Source organism: Solea solea, chromosome 11 (genome assembly GCF_958295425.1).
Source record: "Solea solea chromosome 11, fSolSol10.1, whole genome shotgun sequence".
Taxonomy (NCBI): domain Eukaryota; kingdom Metazoa; phylum Chordata; class Actinopteri; order Pleuronectiformes; family Soleidae; genus Solea; species Solea solea.
In genome coordinates, this window is record NC_081144.1 from 18,745,294 (window position 1) to 18,766,420 (window position 21,127).

Below are 21,127 nucleotides of genomic sequence, written 5' to 3' on the forward strand. Positions count from 1 at the left end.
GTGATAGGTCAGTGCTGGATTATTCAAATCAAGCCAAAGCTATTCAAAAGGTCTAGTTTACAGATGTTTCAACGAAGACGCTGCCAACAGATGGTTCTGCTTTCTCTTTTCTATGAAGAACCTTCAACTCTTCTCTCAAAGTGCTTTTCACTTTTGTAATTCTGAGTCTCTTAACGCTTGACATTTTGTATCACTAAGTATGTTAAAGTTTCTAATATGAATCCTGTTATTTTTCTTTCCGGAGCACTTTAATAAACTGAGAGAAAATTGGTATCTGTCCGTGTGAGCGAGTGTTTTATTTGTGAATAACGGTCCTCGGGTTCATGTTGGCTGTGTCTTTTGACACCAGCAGCAAATCAAAAGCGCATTCTTGTTTTAAATGTTTTATTTAAAAAAAAAAAAAAAAAAAAAAAAAACATGTATTTAAAAGAGTTGATTAAGGTGCAGCAGAACGTTTAGTACAAAAAAAAAAGATTAAAATTGTTTCCAGTGTTTAGAGTTAAGTTAAGGTTTTGCAATTTAAATTAAAAATTAACTTTGGCATCTACTCATAGAGAAGTATGACCAACAATCACATTTAAATAGTCCAAACTACAAGAAGGTATTTCATGTAGTTTGATAGGAAAGTGTTTTGTGGCACTTCACATACAACAGGCACAGTAAGAAAACAGATATGTTAGTTAAATTAAATTCAGTCTAATGCTCATTCAGTGCAAAAAAAGACTCTAGATCTAAAAGAATATCTGGATTATCTGCCATCAAAACCGTGAGCTGATGTTTGATGTCAGACCCTCAGTGTGCAGTGTTGTTCTTCACCACCAGGGCATTTTATCACTTGCTTGATGCAAACACTGTGGAGAAAAAGAAGAGTCAAATTTACAACAAAAATGATATTCAGCTGGATTTCTTGTTACTGTAAGTAGTTAAGGTGGATCTTTAACTCTGTGTGGTGCTTGTTTTGTCATCATGTTGAAAAATTCTGGGAATTTTCAAAACAAGCTGGGAACGAACATACTGTAGAATAGGCTCAATCAATCAGGTTTGATGCAAATACAGTTGAATATTAATGCTATTCCTCAACATAGAACACACTTACTGCAGGGCAGTTGAGGCCACGCCCCCTACATGAACTGTCCATTCGTTCATCACATGCCATGTAGCCCAAAAAGCTAATTTACTGTTGACCACAAGAGGAACAAGGCAATCGGAGATGGCAGGCTTCACCCCATTGGAAACACAGACAGACAGAGCCACTAAAACCAATACTTCACTCCCACTCCATACTAAAGTAATCACAATTTCGACGACATACTAACCTATGACTTTTTTGTCAAATTTTGGGCAACATACTATATAGTATGACTTTTTTGTCACATTTTGGACGACATACTATAGTATGACTTTTTTGTCCAAATTTGGACAACATACTATAGTATGACTTTTTTGTCAGATTTTGGTCGACATACTAACCTATGACTTCTTTGTCAAATTTTGGACGACATACTATACTATGACTTTTTGTCAGATTTTGGACGACATGCTATACTATGACTTTTTTGTCACATTTTGGACGACATACTATAGTATGACTTTTTTGTCCAAATTTGGACAACATACTATAGTATGACTTTTTTGTCAGATATTGGTCGACATACTAACCTATGACTTCTTTGTCAAATTTTGGACGACATACTATACTATGACTTTTTGTCAGATTTTGGACGACATACTAACCTATGACTTTTTTGTCACATTTTGGACGACATGCTATATATACTATGACTTTTTTGTCACATTTTGGACGACATGCTATACTATGACTTTTTTGTCACATTTTGGACAACATGCTATACTATGACCTTTTTGTTAAATTTGGGAACACATACTATAGTATGACTTTTTTGTCAGATTTTGGACGACATACTAACCTATGACTTTTTGGTCACATTTTGGACGACATACTAAAGTATACGTTTTTTTGTCACATTTTACACGACATACTAACCTATGACTTTTTTATCACAATTTCGACGACATACATACCTATGACTATGTGGTCAAAATTTGGACGACATACTAAAATATGACTTTTTTGTCAAAAATTTGAACGACATACTATAGTATGACTTTTTGTCAGATTTTGGACGACATACTAACCTATGACTTTTTTGTCACATTTTGGACGACATACTAAAGTATACGTTTTTTGTCACATTTTACACGACATACTAACCTATGACTTTTTTATCACAATTTCGACGACATACTAACCTATGACTTTTTTGTCAAATTTTGGGCAACATACTATATAGTATGACTTTTTTGTCACATTTTGGACGACATACTAACCTATGACTTTTTTGTCCAAATTTGGACGACATACTATAGTATGACTTTTTTGTCCAAATTTGGACAACATACTATAGTATGACTTTTTTGTCAGATTTTGGACGACATACTAACCTATGACTTCTTTGTCAAATTTTGGACGACATACTATAGTATGACTTTTTGTCAGATTTTGGACGACATACTAACCTATGACTTTTTTGTCACATTTTGGACGACATGCTATACTATGACCTTATTGTTAAATTTGGGAACACATACTATAGTATGACTTTTTTGTCAGATTTTGGACGACATACTAAAGTATACGTTTTTTGTCACATTTTACACGACATACTAACCTATGACTATGTGGTCAAAATTTGGACGACATACTAAAATATGACTTTTTTGTCACATTTTACACGACATACTAACCTATGACTTTTTTGTCAAAAATTTGAACGACATACTATAGTATGACTTTTTGTCAGATTTTGGAAGACATACTAACCTATGACTTTTTTGTCACATTTTGGACGACATACTAAAGTATACGTTTTTTGTCACATTTTACACGACATACTAACCTATGACTATGTGGTCAAAATTTGGACGACATACTAACCTATGACTTTTTTGTAAAAATTTGGACGACGTGCTATAATATGACATTTTTGTCAAAATTTGGACGACATACTATAGTATGACTTTTTGGTCAAAATTTGGACGACATGCTATAATATGACTTTTTTGTCAAATTTCGGACAACATACTATCGTATGACTTTTGTCACAATTTCGACAACATACTAACCTATGACTTTTTTGTCACAATTTCGACGACATACTAAAGTATGACTTTTTTGTCACATTTTGGACGACATACTAAAGTATGGCTTTTTTGTCACAATTTCGACGACATACTAACCTATGACTTTTTGGTCAAAATTTGGACGACATACTAAAGTATGGCTTTTTTGTCACAATTTCGACGACTTACTAACCTATGACTTTTTGGTCAAAATTTGGACAACATACTAGAGTATGACTTTTTGTCAGATTTTGGACGACATACTATAGTATGACTTTTTTGTCACAATTTCGACGACATACTGACCTAACACTTTTTTGTTACATTTTGGACGACATACTAAAGTATGGCTTTTTTGTCACAATTTCGACGACATACTAACCTATGACTTTTTTGTCAAAATTTGGACGACATACTAAAGTATGGCTTTTTTGTCACAATTTCGACGACTTACTAACCTATGACTTTTTTGTCACATTTTGGACGACTTACTAACCTATGACTTTTTTGTCACATTTTGGACGACATACTAAAGTATGACTTTTTTGTCACATTTTGGACGACATACTAACCTATGACTTTTTTGTCACATTTTAAACGACATACTAACCTATGACTTTTTTGTTACATTTTGGACGACATACTAACCTATGACTTTTTTGTCACATTTTTGAGGACATAATAACCTATGACTTTTTTGTTACATTTTGGACGACATACTAACCTATGACTTTTTTGTCACATTTTTGAGGACATACTAACCTATAACTTTTTTGTCACATTTTAGATGACATACTAACCTATGACTTTTTTGTCAAAATTTGGACGACATGCTATAATATGACATTTTTGTCAAAATTGGACGACATACTATAGTATGACTTTTCTGTCACATTTTGGACGACATACTAACCTATGACTTTTTTGTCACATTTTGGACGACATACTAAGTATAACTTTTTGGTCAAAATTTGGACGACATACTAGAGTATGACTTTTTTGTCACATTTTAGACGACATACTAACCTATGACTTTTTTGTCAAAATTTGGACGACATACTAAAGTATGACTTTTTTGTCACATTTTGGACGACATACTAAAGTATGGCTTTTTTGTCACAATTTCGACGACATACTAACCTATGACTTTTTGGTCAAAATTTGGACGACATACTAAAGTATGGCTTTTTTGTCACAATTTCGACGACTTACTAACCTATGACTTCTTGGTCAAAATTTGGACAACATACTAGAGTATGACTTTTTGTCAGATTTTGGACGACATACTATAGTATGACTTTTTTGTCACAATTTCGACGACATACTGACCTAACACTTTTTTGTTACATTTTGGACGACATACTAAAGTATGGCTTTTTTGTCACAATTTCGACGACATACTAACCTATGACTTTTTTGTCAAAATTTGGACGACATACTAAAGTATGGCTTTTTTGTCACAATTTCGACGACTTACTAACCTATGACTTTTTTGTCACATTTTGGACGACATACTAAAGTATGACTTTTTTGTCACATTTTGGACGACATACTAACCTATGACTTTTTTGTCACATTTTAAACGACATACTAACCTATGACTTTTTCTCACATTTTGGACGACATACTATCCTATGACTTTTTTGTCACATTTTAAACGACATACTAACCTATGACTTTTTTGTTACATTTTGGACGACATACTAACCTATGACTTTTTTGTCACATTTTTGAGGACATAATAACCTATGACTTTTTTGTTACATTTTGGACGACATACTAACCTATGACTTTTTTGTCACATTTTTGAGGACATACTAACCTATAACTTTTTTGTCACATTTTAGATGACATACTAACCTATGACTTTTTTGTCAAAATTTGGACGACATGCTATAATATGACATTTTTGTCAAAATTGGACGACATACTATAGTATGACTTTTCTGTCACATTTTGGACGACATACTAACCTATGACTTTTTTGGAAAAATTTGGACGACATGCTATAATATGACATTTTTGTCAAAATTGGACGACATACTATAGTATGACTTTTTTGTCACAATTTCGATGACATACTAACCTAGGACTTTTTTGTCACAATTTCGACGACATACTAACCTATGACTTTTTTGTCACATTTTGGACGACATACTAAGTATAACTTTTTGGTCAAAATTTGGACGACATACTAGAGTATGACTTTTTTGTCACATTTTAGACGACATACTAACCTATGACTTTTTTGTCACAATTTCGACGACATACTGACCTAACACTTTTTTTGTTACATTTTGGACGACATACTAAAGTATGGCTTTTTTGTCACAATTTTGACGACATACTAACCTATGACTTTTTTGTCAAAATTTGGACGACATACTATAGTATGACTTTTTTGTCAAAATTTGGACGACATACTATAGTATGACTTTTTTGTCACATTTTGGACGACATACTAAGTATAACTTTTTGTCACATTTTAGACGACATACTAACCTATGCCTTTTTTGTCACAATTTCGGCGACATACTAAAGTATGACTTTTTTGTCACATTTGAGGACATACTAACCTATGACTTTTTTGTCACATTTTAGACGACATACTAACCTATGATTTTTTTGTCAAAATTTGGACAACATACTACAGTATGACTTTTTTGTCACATTTTGGACGACATACTAACCTATGACTTATTTGTAAAAATTTGGACGACATGCTATAATATGACTTTTTTGTCAAATTTCGGACAACATACTAAAGTATGACTTTTTTGTCACATTTCGGACGACATACTAAAATATGACTTTTGTCACATTTTCGACGACATACTGACCTAAGACTTTTTGTCACATTTTGGACGACATACTAACCTATGACTTTTTTGTCACATTTTTGAGGACATACTAAAGTATGACTTTTTTGTCACATTTTAGACGACACACTAACCTATGACTATTTTGTCAAAATTTGGACAACATGCTATAGTATGACTTTTTTGTAAAATTTGGACAACATACTAACCTATGACTATTTTATCAAAATTTGGACGACATACTCAAAACTCTTGGCCATACACACACACGCACACACAGCCACCAAAAACAATACTTCACTCAGGGTGAAGTAAAAATTCCCAAACCAAAGTGCCCATAGAATAGTTTGTGGAAATTTTCTACGCTTTTCAACACTACTTTTGAAAGACAGAAACAAAAAAAGACAAAAAAAGAAAGAAAAGAAAAAGTGGTGACGTCAACTCACTTCTCTCCCTCAGGCCTTGACCGAAGCTGTGCACAAGTCTGATGAGGCCCCAGAGTAAAACCACTTTAATCACCAGTGAAATCAAAGCACCGGTGACAGCAGCTGCCTCCAGTGTGTAGATGCTGTCCTTAAACCAATGCGTTATCACCTGTAATTAAAACACAGAGTTGTTCTACTGCAGACATTCAGCCAAGCACAATGTACTCAGAGTGAAATTATTTCTCTGTAAGTCACCCATAATTAATGCAAAACACACACAGGAATGGGAGTTCATCTGAGGTGAAGTGGAGTTTATAAAAATGCTGCTTCTGCTGCCTTCCAGTGTGTGGAAAAGTAACAGAATTCAGAAGAGTTCTGAGGTTCTGTACCAAACAATGATCACATGATAAAGGCAGGTATCTGGGCTTAATGTTCAGGCTGAATTAGAGATGGAGAATAACGGTATAATGGTTCATGAAAGGAGGACAAGGGAGAGGACAAGATGGAGGCAGATGATACCTGAAGGAAGAAGCTGAAAGAATAAGCGATCATCAAGTTTTTGGCTTCTTATTTGTTGTTGATTCATTCATGGACATATTTTTAGTAGTGATATAAAGTAGCAATAATTGTGCAGAAATCACCAAATTGAGCTTTTTTCTTTTCTTTTTGTTCCTAAAAACGAGCCAAGTGAACTTTGGACTGCAGCGTATTTCCAAATTTCACAAATTCAATCCGATTTTAAACATTTTGAGTACTTTATGCTCAGGTGTGTTTATCTAGTTGGTGAAAATTAATCCTTTTTTTTCATCAGATTGTCTAGGTGGTGCTGAAAAGGATATAAGACACACTATATTGCACATTCTTATAACCTCTGTATATATTGTATGTTTAACATAGTGATGGAAAAAAGCAGCCAAAATACTCTGTGTTCAAAGGGTTAAATTAGCAACTTACATTCCTTAGCACAAACCTAACAACTCAGTATAGACCAACTGAAAGTGGCAAATCACAAAGGCCTCGGTGTAATCCTGGCACCCATCCTTTGTCTACAGAGTGTTCCTCATTATATCTTTGTTGAACCAAACCTAACAAGTTAGCAGCAGAGGACCGATAACACAACTACGCAGTCCTCCCCAAGGTCAGCTCTACGCATCAGCAGAGGAAGCCGGCAAACATCTTGACCTGACGTCTCTCCCCTCCCCACTTTTCTCCAAAACCTTAGATATACCAGAACTCTGGAATTCACAGGCAGAACAGAAGAGGACGCCCAACTGTTAACATCTCCTTGTTCATGTTTGGCATTGTCACAGTTCTCCTTCGGATCCGCAACAGTGATTTTCTGGATGTTCTGGAGATTTTCTCTTGTTCCTGTGAGATTTTCTTTTTTTGTGTGTGTGTGTGTTTAAAAACTGTCACTAAGGTGAAGTCATATTCACCGACGTTGTGAGGAACAGTTGTCTGGTAATCACAGGACATGAAATAAAATGGACTGTGTGCTTGACGTTTAAATCATTGCTGGACATTGGCAAATGTGTAAGAAGTTTTTAGTTTGTTTCAATATGGACTAAATATTCAAATAAATACATGTTGTGAACATCAGCAACATCTTCTAGTGTCTGTTATTCACTGAAACATGTCATAATTTAGTGTTTAATGCTTAAGTAATTATTATTATTTATTTAGTATAAGGATAGCACAAGTACTGGCAACATGTTATTGTGTAGAATAAAATGATTGTGATTGTGCCATTATTAGTAATGAATACACTGTAAATCATTTAATATAAAATGACTCATCCTAATCCGTTGAATGTAAACGTTTGAGTTTTATCATTTTTGTTTTTAACCCAGTCTCCACTGCAAGACAGCGAATGAGGCGCCTATGTATTTATATGTCTGTGCCATTCACCTGAACATTGGATTGTTTTCTTTTAATAATTGAAGACACAGTTCTTCTGTTCATACTCAACAATCATCAACTGTTTACTCTGAGTAGAAAACACAGAGCCCAGATCATTATTCATATGTCCGTCTGTATTGCTAAATCATCAAACAATAAATGATGAAAATATTTAGTAGATAAAAGACAGCAGAAGATGTTAGTGATGATCTATTTATTTTTAATATATTGAGTCTATATTAAAATAACTGAAAGCTGGACTTATGTTTCACACTTTTCCCTTATATATTTTGATTATCTTTAACATATAGTCCATTTTAATTGGTGTCCTGTTGTTATGTTGTTCCTCCAGGACACAAGTACAGCAAGGAGTAAGTGAATATAACTTTGAAACACTTTTAATCTTGTTCTTCCTCTACTTCTTCACCACAGTGGATCATCTGCCATTGTTCTTGGTTAACAATAAAAAAACAAACTCTAGACACTAGACATGAACACTAGACTCTCGTGAGAACAGCGAGGAATTCCGACCATCATGAATTGGTGCAGAACAGATAATCTAAACAGAGTAACCGTCATCTTGTGAAAACTTCATTAGGTACACTTAGTAAATAAATACATAAAGGCGCGCGTGTGTAGATCCTGTGATGTCACTGATGAGGGCAGAGCTGTGCACAGCATGGGGGGGGACAAGGTCCTGAAAACCTCTCATCGTAGACACTACACTGTCACGGTCCTCACACACTGAAGAAAAATCATATTCTGCACTCACCGTATACATTAGATACACAAAGAAGGCTACTTGAGGGAGGTTCTGCACCATGAAGACCCAAACCAGGACCTTGGCTTCCTTCAAGACCTGAAAAACAACAACAGCCTGTTTTTGGCCTGTTGCTACTTGTACCCTGAGCTGTTAACTATTCTTCCTACATAATATTTAGGGCAACGGTGGAGAACTCACTGCGGTGACGCCTACAGCAGCAGTAAGACAGGCCCAGACGACTCCCACACCCAGGATGATGGAGTTGTTAGCAGACATGGTTGAATCTGATGTCATGATCAGGATACACAGACACAACTGAAACACATTATTAACGGGGTCAGTCAGCGGTTCAGCTGACACACAGCGGCTTTTATGTGGCCCAAATATTTTAAACAAATATTTGCAAAAGATTCAATTCCTCAATTTTATCCTCCTTCTAAATACATACAAAGTGAACTTTGTTGCACAGAACCCTAACCTAACCCTCTAAGTGAATAGTTAGGACCAGAAGTGAAAAGCACTTGGTGTCAAAAAGAAAAGAAACAAACTCCATTTGACATCTGATAAAACAAAACAAAACAAAGGAACAAAAGACAAAAAGGAATGCACACGTACCTGTGCCTGCAGGTCAAAGGTCACCATGGAGAAACACAGGTTGAGTAAGAAGTACTGCTCCTGAAGCCTCTCCAAGGCACCGCCCACACGGAATGCCATCATGTTGGGCCTCAGGATGAGCAGCATTGTGCAGAACACGAGCACCACGCCCAGACACATGATGCAAGCGAAACGCACCTGCAGCACAAAGACACATCACTGCTGCTGACTCAGGACATCCAACCAAACATCCAACCAACCAACCAACCATCCATATATATTTCCATCCATCCATCCAAACAACCAACAAACCATCCAAATATGTTTCCATCCATCCATCCAAAAATGATTTCCATCATCCATCCATTCCTTCATCCATCCAAATATCTTTCCCTCCCTCCCGCCATCCAATAGTGACACCATGTGGTGGAAATGATTGTAACAGGATGGAAGAATTTTGCTTCACATTCTCTAAAACACACAGACATCACTGTACTGTACCTTTTCTTTACATTACAGATAGGATACATACAACATATAACCCTAACCCTTTAAGTGAACAATTCAGAATCAAACACAAAACTAAAAAAGAAAAGCAAAATAAGGTGATCTCAGTGTACAAACGTGTTTATATGGACATAAAAGTGTTGGGTGTGGTTTTCTGCTGCTGTTCAAAGTTCACATCACAACCTTTGAGGACCAATAACCGAATGATACAGTCTTTTTAAAGCAGAGTTTCCTCAATCCTGGTCCCTGAGAGTCATTGCCCTGCATGTTTTATAAGTTTCCTTCGAAATGAATGGCTTGTTATCAGGCTTCTGCAGAGCTCAATGACGAGCGGACATGTGAATCAGGTGTGTTGGAGCAGGGAAACATCTAAAACATGCAGGGCAGCCAGTGGAGGGTGGAGAAACCCTGCTATAAAGGAAGAATTCATCAGGCCAAAACATGACTAAGTGTTGTTTTTTTATCTTAAAACTTAGTAGAAGGTTTAGGACTGTAACTAGGGTTTGGGTGATTCATTTGTCTATTATTTTCTCTATTAATCATTTATTTGTTTGGTCCTTAACATATCAAGTAATGTTGAAAAATGTTGATTGTTTTGCCCACAAATCAAAGAATTACTAAGTTTTGTTTTTTTTACTCATTGTCTAAAAAAAAAAGACTGTAAATACTTTTTCAACAACTGTCCAGGAGAGGGCGACCTACCAGCAGCTCCTGCTTGCTCTTTGACCCCAGCACGACAAAGTTGACCACTGATCGAATCATGACGACTGACACAGTGAGCACAAAAACTACCAGCTCCTGTCTGTTCTCCTGCAGGACGCCACGGCTGATGTAGTAGATGCAGAACACTGCAGGGGACAGACGCACACAATCATCATGTGTTCATTTTCATCATTTCAATCTACCAGCCGTAATAACAACCAGCTATAATAACCAACTATACTAACCCCATACATGTGTTGAAAGAGATGCAAGTTCAGCAAGCAAGTTGTTGCTTCCTTGCGTTATGACAGGTTATGAATCACTTCCTTTATGCAGCACAGGAACTTTGTCTGAGTTACACAAGATCTTAACACCATTATATTTATCTAAACCCTTCTCCTTTATGTTTCTTTTGCAGCCAAAGAGGGTACATTTCAAATTATGATTAAACCTGATGATAATGTTTCTTGTCCACGTGTGCTGGGATACACATAACTGTCATGTGACTTGATACAGACAATGGTTTACGGCATTTTCACATGTGAACAGTTACAAGTACACTAGGAACTTGTTTTGTGAACTAAAGTACTGCCGCTTTTATTATTTTGGAAACATTTTATAGACCAAATGATGAATCTACAAAATAATCTTTAAATCATAGCGATAGCTATAGGTTTAACTATAGAAGTAAAATAGATGTGTCCAGAAACGTTAGTCTTTATCTGATAGTTACTTCATGTTTGTAGAAAATGAGGCAGTTGAGTCATGAATCACCAGAAGTGTCCGTTGCATGTGGCTACACTGTGATCATTTCATCACAGTTTTCATCACAAGGAAACGTGTGTAATCCTGTGGCCCTGCTGCAAGTGAAGGAACTCACGTATTCCCACCAACTGGATGAGAGACACGGTGAAGTTGTCCTCTTCAGACTCGTCTGTGTGCATGCGCTGCTTGTAGATGCTGGTCAGCGTGAGGCCCAGCAGCGCCAGCAGAGACGCGATGGTGAAGCAGAAGTAGAGCTTCACCAGGCATGACAGCTCTGACCAGGGCTTTATCTGCAAGACGTCAATGACGATAAAAAAAGGCCTGTGTTAAACCTGTGGGGGAAACTAAAACAGCTTCACCAAGAGGTGCACATGAAAAGTCTGGATTCTACTGCTAGACGTAGACCTGGATGTTCAGTAGGAGTTCACAATCATATTTTTTATCATGGTCATGATTTTAGCCTTATGTTATCAAGTGACATTGAGAATCAAGCACTCACTTAACAGCTATGTGACTGTGTGTCTGTGTTAATCTTCCTGGATGAATCTGGACAAGTAAAAGACAGATGAACAGCGCATGTGTGTGTACACATGTGTGTACTTGTACTCTTTTGACTTTTCTGGCATAAACAATGACCAAAAATGGAGACCAAAACCTGGACTGGACTGGAGGTTAGGGTTAAGCTTTAACTGGTTATAGCAGGTCATGTGTCAGCCCCATGAATGCCGCTGGTAAGGAGTTGTTCATGTCATGATATAAGACTCCAGATGTGAAAGGAAGGCAGATTTTTTTCATTTGTTGACTCCTGCTTGGCTTAGATTTGGTTACATTGCCATTCCAAAATGATAATTGTGACTGTTTTATGAAACAGTGTATTTTTAAGTAACCCGGGGGTCAAGGGACCTTTGACCCTCGGGAATCTTTATCAAAAAACAAAAAATTGACATCCCTGGGTTATAGGGTTGCAAACAGGAAGAAAATACCCAGGACATTTATGGTAATTTTCCATAAACTCTCTAGGAAAATTTCGTTTGGAAATATTGGACGTATTCCAAATTGGACACTTTCTATGGAAATGATTGGAATTTCTGGGAATGAATGATAACTATTAATCGATACAGAATGACACAGAAGAAAAGTATGACAAAGGTCAGGGACAGAAATCTGTAGACACTGTGGGAAACGGCAGGGGAAGCAAATGAAACCTGAGTTGACTGTCTAGAGCTAGACTATATCTCTGAGTGCTACCGGATGCTGAAACATGTTTTCCTTGTCAAAATGTCATTTAAAAAAAAAAAAAAAAAAAAAAAAGAGGAAATTAAATGTATGATGATAATGGGGGCGGGACTAGTTAAGCTTTGCTTCTCCCGCTTTCCCTTTCGGTTATGTATATTGTGTGAACTGCACTGTTGTCTGATGAGTGATCCAAATGTCATGACCGAAATAAATAAATAAATAAATAAATAAATAAATAACTGAGATGACGCACATGCAAAATTACGCAATCAAAATACCGTTGGGGGCGTGGCCTCAATAGCCCTGCAGTTATAGTGTGTGTAATAATGTGCCTGTAATTGTGCAATAGCATTAATATTCTATTGTTTCAGCCAAGTTTATGCTACAATATATGATTTACCGACTATATTTAAGTTCATCAGTTCAGCAGTGGAGATTCCCCCCTGGAGCAGTATTAATCAATTAGAATTTTATGGAGAATCAAACTTTTCGCTCACACTTTTTTCACTGTGCTTTATCATAACAGTAACTTTGTGCAAATAACAGTGACCCTGAGCTTGACACTAAAATTTTAGCTCAGTTTCTTCCGTCACTAGTATAAAGGGAAGAGCATCTCACTGGTCCACATGGTGTTGGGATAAGTTCCTGGTGTCTCGGCCTCAGGTTTGGAGACAGAAGGTCCGGCGTCTCTTGGGGTTGGTTGGCCAACAAAGGACTGTGGTAAAGTGAAAGAAATTAAACACTGACGTTTCTTTAATGTGACACACGATGGACTCAGAGATCAAGAGATGAATATAATCAGACATAGAGAAAATAACACTGGATCAACTTTCAGAATGAGTTGCTACCAAAGAAGGGTAGCACTGGTGCTGCACAGCAAGAAGATTCTGGTCTTTCTGTGTAGTTTGCATGTTCTCCAGGTGTTTGACTGCATACTTGGGTTTAGTTAAATGAAGACTTTTGCTGTGGTTGAATGTATGAATGTATGAATGACTGAAAAAGCAGAAAGTGTGAGTGAGCCAGAGATGACACACAAATTCAGGTGTTTTTAAATAATCAGCATCATCTGACTGTAATTTCATTTATGAGCAGACTATAGCCTATCATAGGTGAAACTACATAAATGCTGCTACATCACTTAAACTTTGACTTAAATCCAAAAGGTGATTGGACAAAGTTGAAATGAAAGTTATAAAGCTTGGCATTGGCTTAGAAAAACCCATATCATTAAATCTCCTCTCCACAACATCTGAAACAATGTGAGTCAAACTTTATCATTTTGTAGTAAATAAAGACATCAAGTCCCTATAGCACCTGTAAGAAGCAACTCATTCACTTACAAGTCAATAAAAATAGGCATGACAAACCCAACACAACACACACACACACACACACACACACACACACACACACACACACACAATACAGTGTGTGAGGACATTTTGGCTGGTCCAGACAACTTTAACAGGCTTTCTGAGAATTAATACCTGGTTTTAGGGTTTGTGTTAGTGTTAGGTTTAGGTTAGGTATTCAGTTGGTGAGGGTTCAGGGTTAGTGTTCTGAGTGTCCAACAAAGATAGCAAAACCAGCGTGTGTGTGTGTGTGTGTGTGTGTGCGTTGATTTTAACATCCAAAACAGCTGTTGTTTGATAAATGAGTTAAAACGGACTTGAACGACCCTTTAAAAAGAGAACAATTAAAAAACACTCTTATAAACAAGTGTGGAAAAATGGAGGTGCTGACCTGATCTCGTCCATTTCCGTATGGACTTGACTGTGGGAGCAGGAGCTCACATCCCAACGACCTCCTCCTCTTTCATTGAGTTCACTCACTTCTCGACAGTATCATTATGACAACATACTGCATGTAAACAGGAACAGAGAGTGAGCGTCTTCTTCTGCTTCTTCAGTGCTTCTCTTCTTCTACTGCTACGCTCTTGTTTTAACTTGGAGAGGAAGCACTGCTGCCCCCCACAGGACAAGCACTGCTGCCCCCCACAGGACAAAGGTGGATATCACAAGATCAGGTAGATATTGTCCTGCTTGCTTTGAGTCAAATTGTGTCAGTACCTAAATATGAATTATTTGGGAATGCTGAGTCCACAGTTCCACTGGAGGAAGAAACCATTTTGTTTTTATGTGGTTTATCCACACTTGAATAGAAAAGTGAAAGTGGATCTGCTTTGCTTTTGCTTACCACTTTCCGGTATTTGTGAACATTCATTAAAGACTTTTCCGTTTATTGCTAATAAAGCAAATTCTGATTTTAATCTTACTGTATATTATTTTTTCTCTGGAGTTTTCAAACCTGGTTGGCTATTTAAATATCTCCATGTTTCTGCTTATACACATGCATAACAGACATACATTTAATCACCAAATAATTCACAGTTTAAATGACAATGAACACATTTACTGGCAAAATACAAAATCTTACAAGCATAAAAAAAGCATTTCATAGTTTCAGTTTTTAAAAAGTGAGGAGTTGCTGCATCTCCCTTCACTGATGTTTGGACAACATGAGTAAAGACATGACTTAAAGGTTGACATTGATACGTACAAACCAAACCAGTGATTTTTTTTTTTTTTTACTTTTCATACACAAAACAAATCCATAATGAAAATGTGTTAACTGTTCAAAATCACGGTTCCCAGTCCTCGTCGTCATCATTGGACATGGTGGGACACCTCCTCCTGATTCTTTTTCTCTTTTGGCCCTGAACAAAAACACAAACACAAACTTCACATCTGATGTCAGCTGATTAAATCTATCTGCAGTGGCTGCATTGCATCATCTGCTGTAATGATGCAAACACATGTGAGTTGCATGTAAGCATCGTGTAACATACGTAATTGTCTCGGGGTGACCACCATGGATATTTCTCGGCATGAAGTTTCCTCAGACCTTCTGCCTCCTTGAAGTATTTGGCCTGTTGTCTGTTTGACATTGCCTTCCACTGTGGACACACAACACACAGCGACAACTGTATCCTACACAGTGAGTTGCGCACACATACAAGAATAACACATTTAGGTTCACATGGTGTACTTGTGACATATAAATATTTGGGAATCCTCTTTTTACGTTTGGATTTCTTCTCAGGTCATTCTGCTTTAGAAGTTTTTAAGGGTAGAACAAAAAAATAATGTGAAGAGGTGAAGAACACAAGTGCTGACTTTGACACTGCTTAGTGCATGTCTGAAGAAAAGTCTTTTTCCAAATGGTGATGAAGTCTTTGTCACAGTGGGTTTTCTTTTTAAAAAAAACAGTGTTTTCAGATAAAAACTACAAACTACTTACAGACGAGTACAAACATGCATCATGTGACCATTCAACTAAACTGGCCATCTGTGATCAGGAAGTTGATTCTCCCCTCTGCAGGCGTTTGGTGAGTTTCAGAGAGTATTACAAACAAGAAACAATGGTGAAAAGAAAAAGGATTTCTTTTTTATCAGACCCACGATGAGGTGAGACACGAACTGAAGGTCTTTGTTCACAGCTGATTTAAGTTTACAAACATGTAGAAAATGTAAATGTAAACTTGGACGACAGGCATATCTGAAGCAGAATATCTGCTTTTAAAAATAAAACTTGGTAGTATAGATGTAGCCGAAGACACTCACCCTCTGGCCAAGGACTTTGTTTACAAGAGCATTATCTCTGCATTCAAGGTCCCTGGTGACATTTGGCCTCTGCTCCTTCAGAAACAGCATAAAAGCATTCGGAGGCTTCTTCACGTAGGGCTGTTTGTTCTTGGCACAGGGCTGGCGTTTATACTGGTGGTAGTTGCGCTCTCTTTTTCTATGAGAAAAAACAACAACCGCACATAAGTCATGAGTTACTGCTGGGTACAACTTGAAAGACATGTTTTAGTTTTAAAACAATATGCCCATTGTATGCCCAATATGCCCATTGTTGCAGCGTATGTGTCGTATGTTCACATAAAACGATAGGATTTAAGTTTTCTTGCTCATCTGTTGTCTTGTCTTCTCCTTCAGTAATTCTTGATGCAGCGGGGAGGGTAATACGTTAGGTTCGGTTCATTTCACTAAAGTGCGAAAGTGTGAAAGCAAACTCGGAGCGGCTGAATGTTGCAACCCCCAATTAAACCGAGTCCTCAATCGTACCAAGTCCAGCGGACTATTAGGTGTAAAAATGACCTAAATGTGATTGGATCACCGGTCATTATCAGTGAGCTGCAGATTAGGAGCCGATAAAGCTGACTTACTGTGGTGGGGAGGAGAACTGTGGAGAAGCAGGTCCAATGGGTGGGAATGACGTTACTCCTGGGTTCCCATACACCATCCCTCTGTGCATACATCAAGGGAATAAGACACTCACATTAGACCAAGAGGCAACCAAAATCGCAATTTGGCCACAATCATGTTGATGTTTTGCAACTGGAAGTTTAAAGTTGACGCCTTTAAATTTCCATACAACATAATAACATAATATACAACATAATATACCAATTTGACATCACATTCTATTGAAGATCTTTCAAGAACATTAACTCCTCAAGAAAATGTTTAAAGGCTTCACAAATTAACTGAAAAGTAAACAGACTTCTTTTTACAACCACTGGAGTTGCCCCCTGGTGGCTATTGAATATATTTTTACTTCCACAATAGTGTACTAAGGAGAGCTGGAGGAATACGTCCCATAGTGTCTATGTGGATAACAGATATACACAGTTGTGTGTGCATTACTTACAACAACACAACAGGCTCAAGGTTCTGTTCCAAACCTTGTGGCATCTCCACCGGCAGATTCTGAAAACACAACCACACAAAACAGGTGATTAGACAAACTGCATCATCTGTGTCATCTGTCCACTAGGTGTCCGTGTTTCCTTTCTCTCTGCTGTGTGAGTGAGATGCAGAGACTCACAGGTCAACAACCATTACACATCAGGGTGTGAAGCATGTTTTCATGTGAAGATCACCTCACAGTATTAACGATTCATCAGGAGCCTCATTAGTGCAACATTTAATCACTCCCAATATTATTCCCACCAGGAATATGACCTCAAATGGAAATATTTATATTTATATATACAATAATGTAGACAAATTATGTCTTTTCTAACCTTCAGTGGTGGATGTTTCTGTTACAAATGAAACACAGATGACTGACTGTCTGAATGTGAAGCCTGTCTCACATCCAGTCACTTCACCAAAAGTAAATCTTGTCCATTTTGCTTGTTTGCTGAATTTATTAGCAACTTATAATTCATTTAAAATTGAACTTGTGCAGCAGCCGTTTATAAGCACTTTTGCAGTAAAAACACAGAAAACACAGGTGTCACTGATCACATTAATGAACCAGCATGAACCCTGAACCTGAGGAAGCAAACTGGAACTAAGCTTTCAATACTTATATATTCACTTGTGTGATTTTCCTACTGTGACCTGTCAAAATGGCTGCTGTGCATACGGTCCACTCAGCCTGTCCCATGAAACTATGATGCAGAATAACATTGTGGATACAAACTATTGGTCAAACAATTTGACAGTTTTTAATGGTAGATTTGCTATCAGTGATATTACAGTGATGCTGCTGATGCTGTCTACTACAACACCTTTGACACCAAGCAGTGAAGTTGCTTTTTCTATGTGTATGTATGTGTCTGTAGTAGGCTGAGGGGACAAATTCTGATTCAAACCTATCTTTGTGAAGACATTTTGGCTGGTTCTCACAATTAATAATAATAATTAATTTAAAGGGGTATTTTATTGTTGACTTGGTATTAGGGTTAAGAGCATTTAGTTGTTGGTTGAGGTTAGGGTAAGGGGCTAGGGAACGCATTGTCTACAGGTGTCCTTACTAACAATGCTGTACAAGAATGTATCTGCATGTGTGATGTATATATTACATATCATATGTATATATGATGTGTAAACAGGGTCTTACCAGGTGTGGAAGAGCTCCGATGGCTGCTGTGGAAGCATCATATTCAGGCCACTGATATGGAAAGTACTGTGAAGAAAAAGAAAGAGAAATCAGCCATGATACACACCCAACAACATTGTTTTCAAAAAGACCACTGGATTCATCAATTCATGTATGAAAAGTCAGTTGTTTCACAAATAACCCTAACCCTAACCCAACAGCTCGCATAATTAAATTCAACTCCTGAAAATACAAAGGGATAAAATCAATATTTTGGTGTGCTCGAGTTGACCTAAAGCTTCTAGCATTAGAGTCATTAATATATGTTGATATGACTCTATCTGTACCCTACACTTTTATCTTACCTGGCCCTGGCTGTACAGGTCATCTGATACAGGGTTTAGGTAATAGCTGCTGGGAGCAGGCAGCTCAACATTTAGTGTTGCTGCAGCTGTAGGATGCTGAAAGCCAAGTGGAGCTGCCTCCAGAGGAAGGTAGGCGTCATAAACTCCATTAAAGTCTTCCACTGGCTGAGTAGTAGTGTCAAATTCATAATTCTCTCCTGCAGGGACAGCAGACGGAGGTTTGGGTCCCAACATTTCACTGAGGACTTCATTGGCTGTGTGCAGCATGTCCTCTGGATCCATCTGGTCAATAAGGCACTGAAAGACTGTACTGAGATCCATGATGTGGCAGGTATTTGCTGCTCTGTCCCTATCGTCTTTCCTGAGCTGATTGCTGATCTTCTCCTGATCTTATTGTCTGGAATCCTGTGACATGGGTGGGAAGATGGCTTTTAAAGATACATTCATAGAGAAAAGCATCACTGACAAAACACTACATTTACCTGACACATAAAGATCTTTATGTGATACAGATAAAGAGTTCAACATATGACCAGCTTGTAAAATATGATGGATTGTTTAATATTAAATTATAGGTTGCTCCTCAACAATATGTAGTAGTAGTACCTCAGCATGCATGCAGCATTTAAATAGAGCTATGCTGATGTAATTAAGTATATATGATCCAATATTATTGTCATCACTAAAGTCATTTTAAATGTTAGTAATTTTGCTGATAAATATTTTCATAAACGAGGTTTGCCTTTGGTGCCTGCTTTGAAGCGCTGCAAAGGATGGCATCTTTTAAAATCATACATCACAATGTGTGGTTTAACAGGGAAAAATGTGCTATGACTTTTCTGAGCCTTTTGATTAACCATGTTGAGGAAAATTGCACAAAACCTTCTTATAAGAAGGATAAGGATATATAAACCCACATTTAACTCAATTCATACGTACGTGTATGCTCAGCAAAGCTTCCTCGGGCTAACGGTTCAACTCGTAATTGCTATAAAGTCTATGTTTTGTCGCATTAACAAGGTTCGCTTGAGAAGTTCCTTCTGGATATATATAATATACTGTTTGAATGTTGCTGCCTTTGATCAGCGCAAAACAGATTAAAGGCAAACACAATTCCATGGAAATTGAGGAATTTTACAAACGTTGTACACCTACACAGACATACTCGACAAGCCTGTAATGTAAAAACAATCTAATGTAAAACTATGCATTAAGTCTGAAAATTCAACACTATGGCAACGGAAACCAATTCGAGCGTAGATGTCCTCGACAAGCCTGTAAAGTAACTGGACAAAATAGTTTACTCACCGTGGGAGCAGTTAGCTAAAAAAAAAACATAAATCATAATAATAATAACAATATTAATAAATAACTATTACAATATGCCCGCCTCCGCCTCTCCTTTACCCGCAGACGAGGTTTTTTCTTGAAAATATAATGTTAAACTATGCATTAAGTCTGAAAATTCAACACTAAAGTAACGGAAACCAATTCGCGCACAAACTATACATAATATGTTTAATTTTTTACAAAATAAATCCTCCTAAATGTTACAAACTGGACCGTTGAAATTATGCAACTGAGTTTCCAAACAAGCATCATATTTCTCAAAATGACTTTTACTGTGTGCCGCTGTCTAATACTTGTTTAGGGGCCATGATTGCAAATGTAGTAAAACATCAGGCAATTACTGCATTTCTTTATCTTCATGAGCTAATTCGGAGGTAAAATGCACTTATATTTTCAACTAACGGTCCAAAGAGTTGTGTGTTTTTGTCGAGGGTGTACGCTGTGATTTAAAATCGTTGATTTATTCATTTAAAAGCATTAAAACATACTTGCTGCGTAGAAGTCGTCTCCTTTCGCGCTCTGTTGATTTCTTGGTGGCTGTTCGTTGATACCCTCTGATTCTCGGTTGTGTGAGGACTTCACTGCAGGGACCGTTAACTAACGCGAATTTATACCTGCGTCATTCTACAAGAGGCCTACGACACAAAGCCACCTGCTGTCACAGCAGTG

General features: G+C 37.2%; 2 protein-coding genes across 3 annotated transcripts; both read right to left on the bottom strand.

The window, feature by feature from the left end:
- Window positions 1-403: 403 nt before the first annotated feature.
- LOC131468497 (uncharacterized) lies at window positions 404-14,771 on the bottom strand. Its single transcript, XM_058642817.1, has 9 exons — window positions 14,595-14,771; window positions 13,470-13,566; window positions 11,731-11,905; window positions 10,851-10,996; window positions 9,663-9,839; window positions 9,246-9,362; window positions 9,057-9,143; window positions 6,407-6,554; window positions 404-851 (listed from the first exon to the last, which is right to left on the bottom strand). Exons 1-9 carry the CDS (start codon window positions 14,606-14,608, stop codon window positions 832-834), a joined length of 981 nt encoding a protein of 326 aa, XP_058498800.1. The 5' UTR covers window positions 14,609-14,771; the 3' UTR covers window positions 404-831.
- Window positions 14,772-15,241: 470 nt separating this feature from the next.
- On the bottom strand, window positions 15,242-21,102 carry LOC131468140 (transcription factor 7-like). Of its 2 annotated transcripts, none has more exons than XM_058642073.1 (8): window positions 20,947-21,102; window positions 19,109-19,513; window positions 18,765-18,830; window positions 17,565-17,623; window positions 17,080-17,160; window positions 16,475-16,652; window positions 15,700-15,807; window positions 15,242-15,567 (listed from the first exon to the last, which is right to left on the bottom strand). In XM_058642073.1, the coding sequence occupies exons 2-8, from the start codon at window positions 19,427-19,429 to the stop codon at window positions 15,493-15,495; spliced, it is 888 nt and encodes a 295-aa protein (XP_058498056.1). In that variant the 5' UTR covers window positions 19,430-19,513; window positions 20,947-21,102; the 3' UTR covers window positions 15,242-15,492. The 2 variants fall into 2 exon arrangements, with proteins under 2 accessions (XP_058498056.1, XP_058498058.1); XM_058642075.1 differs by lacking the exon at window positions 20,947-21,102 and adding an exon at window positions 20,048-20,921.
- Between the last annotated feature and the right edge of the window lie 25 nt (window positions 21,103-21,127).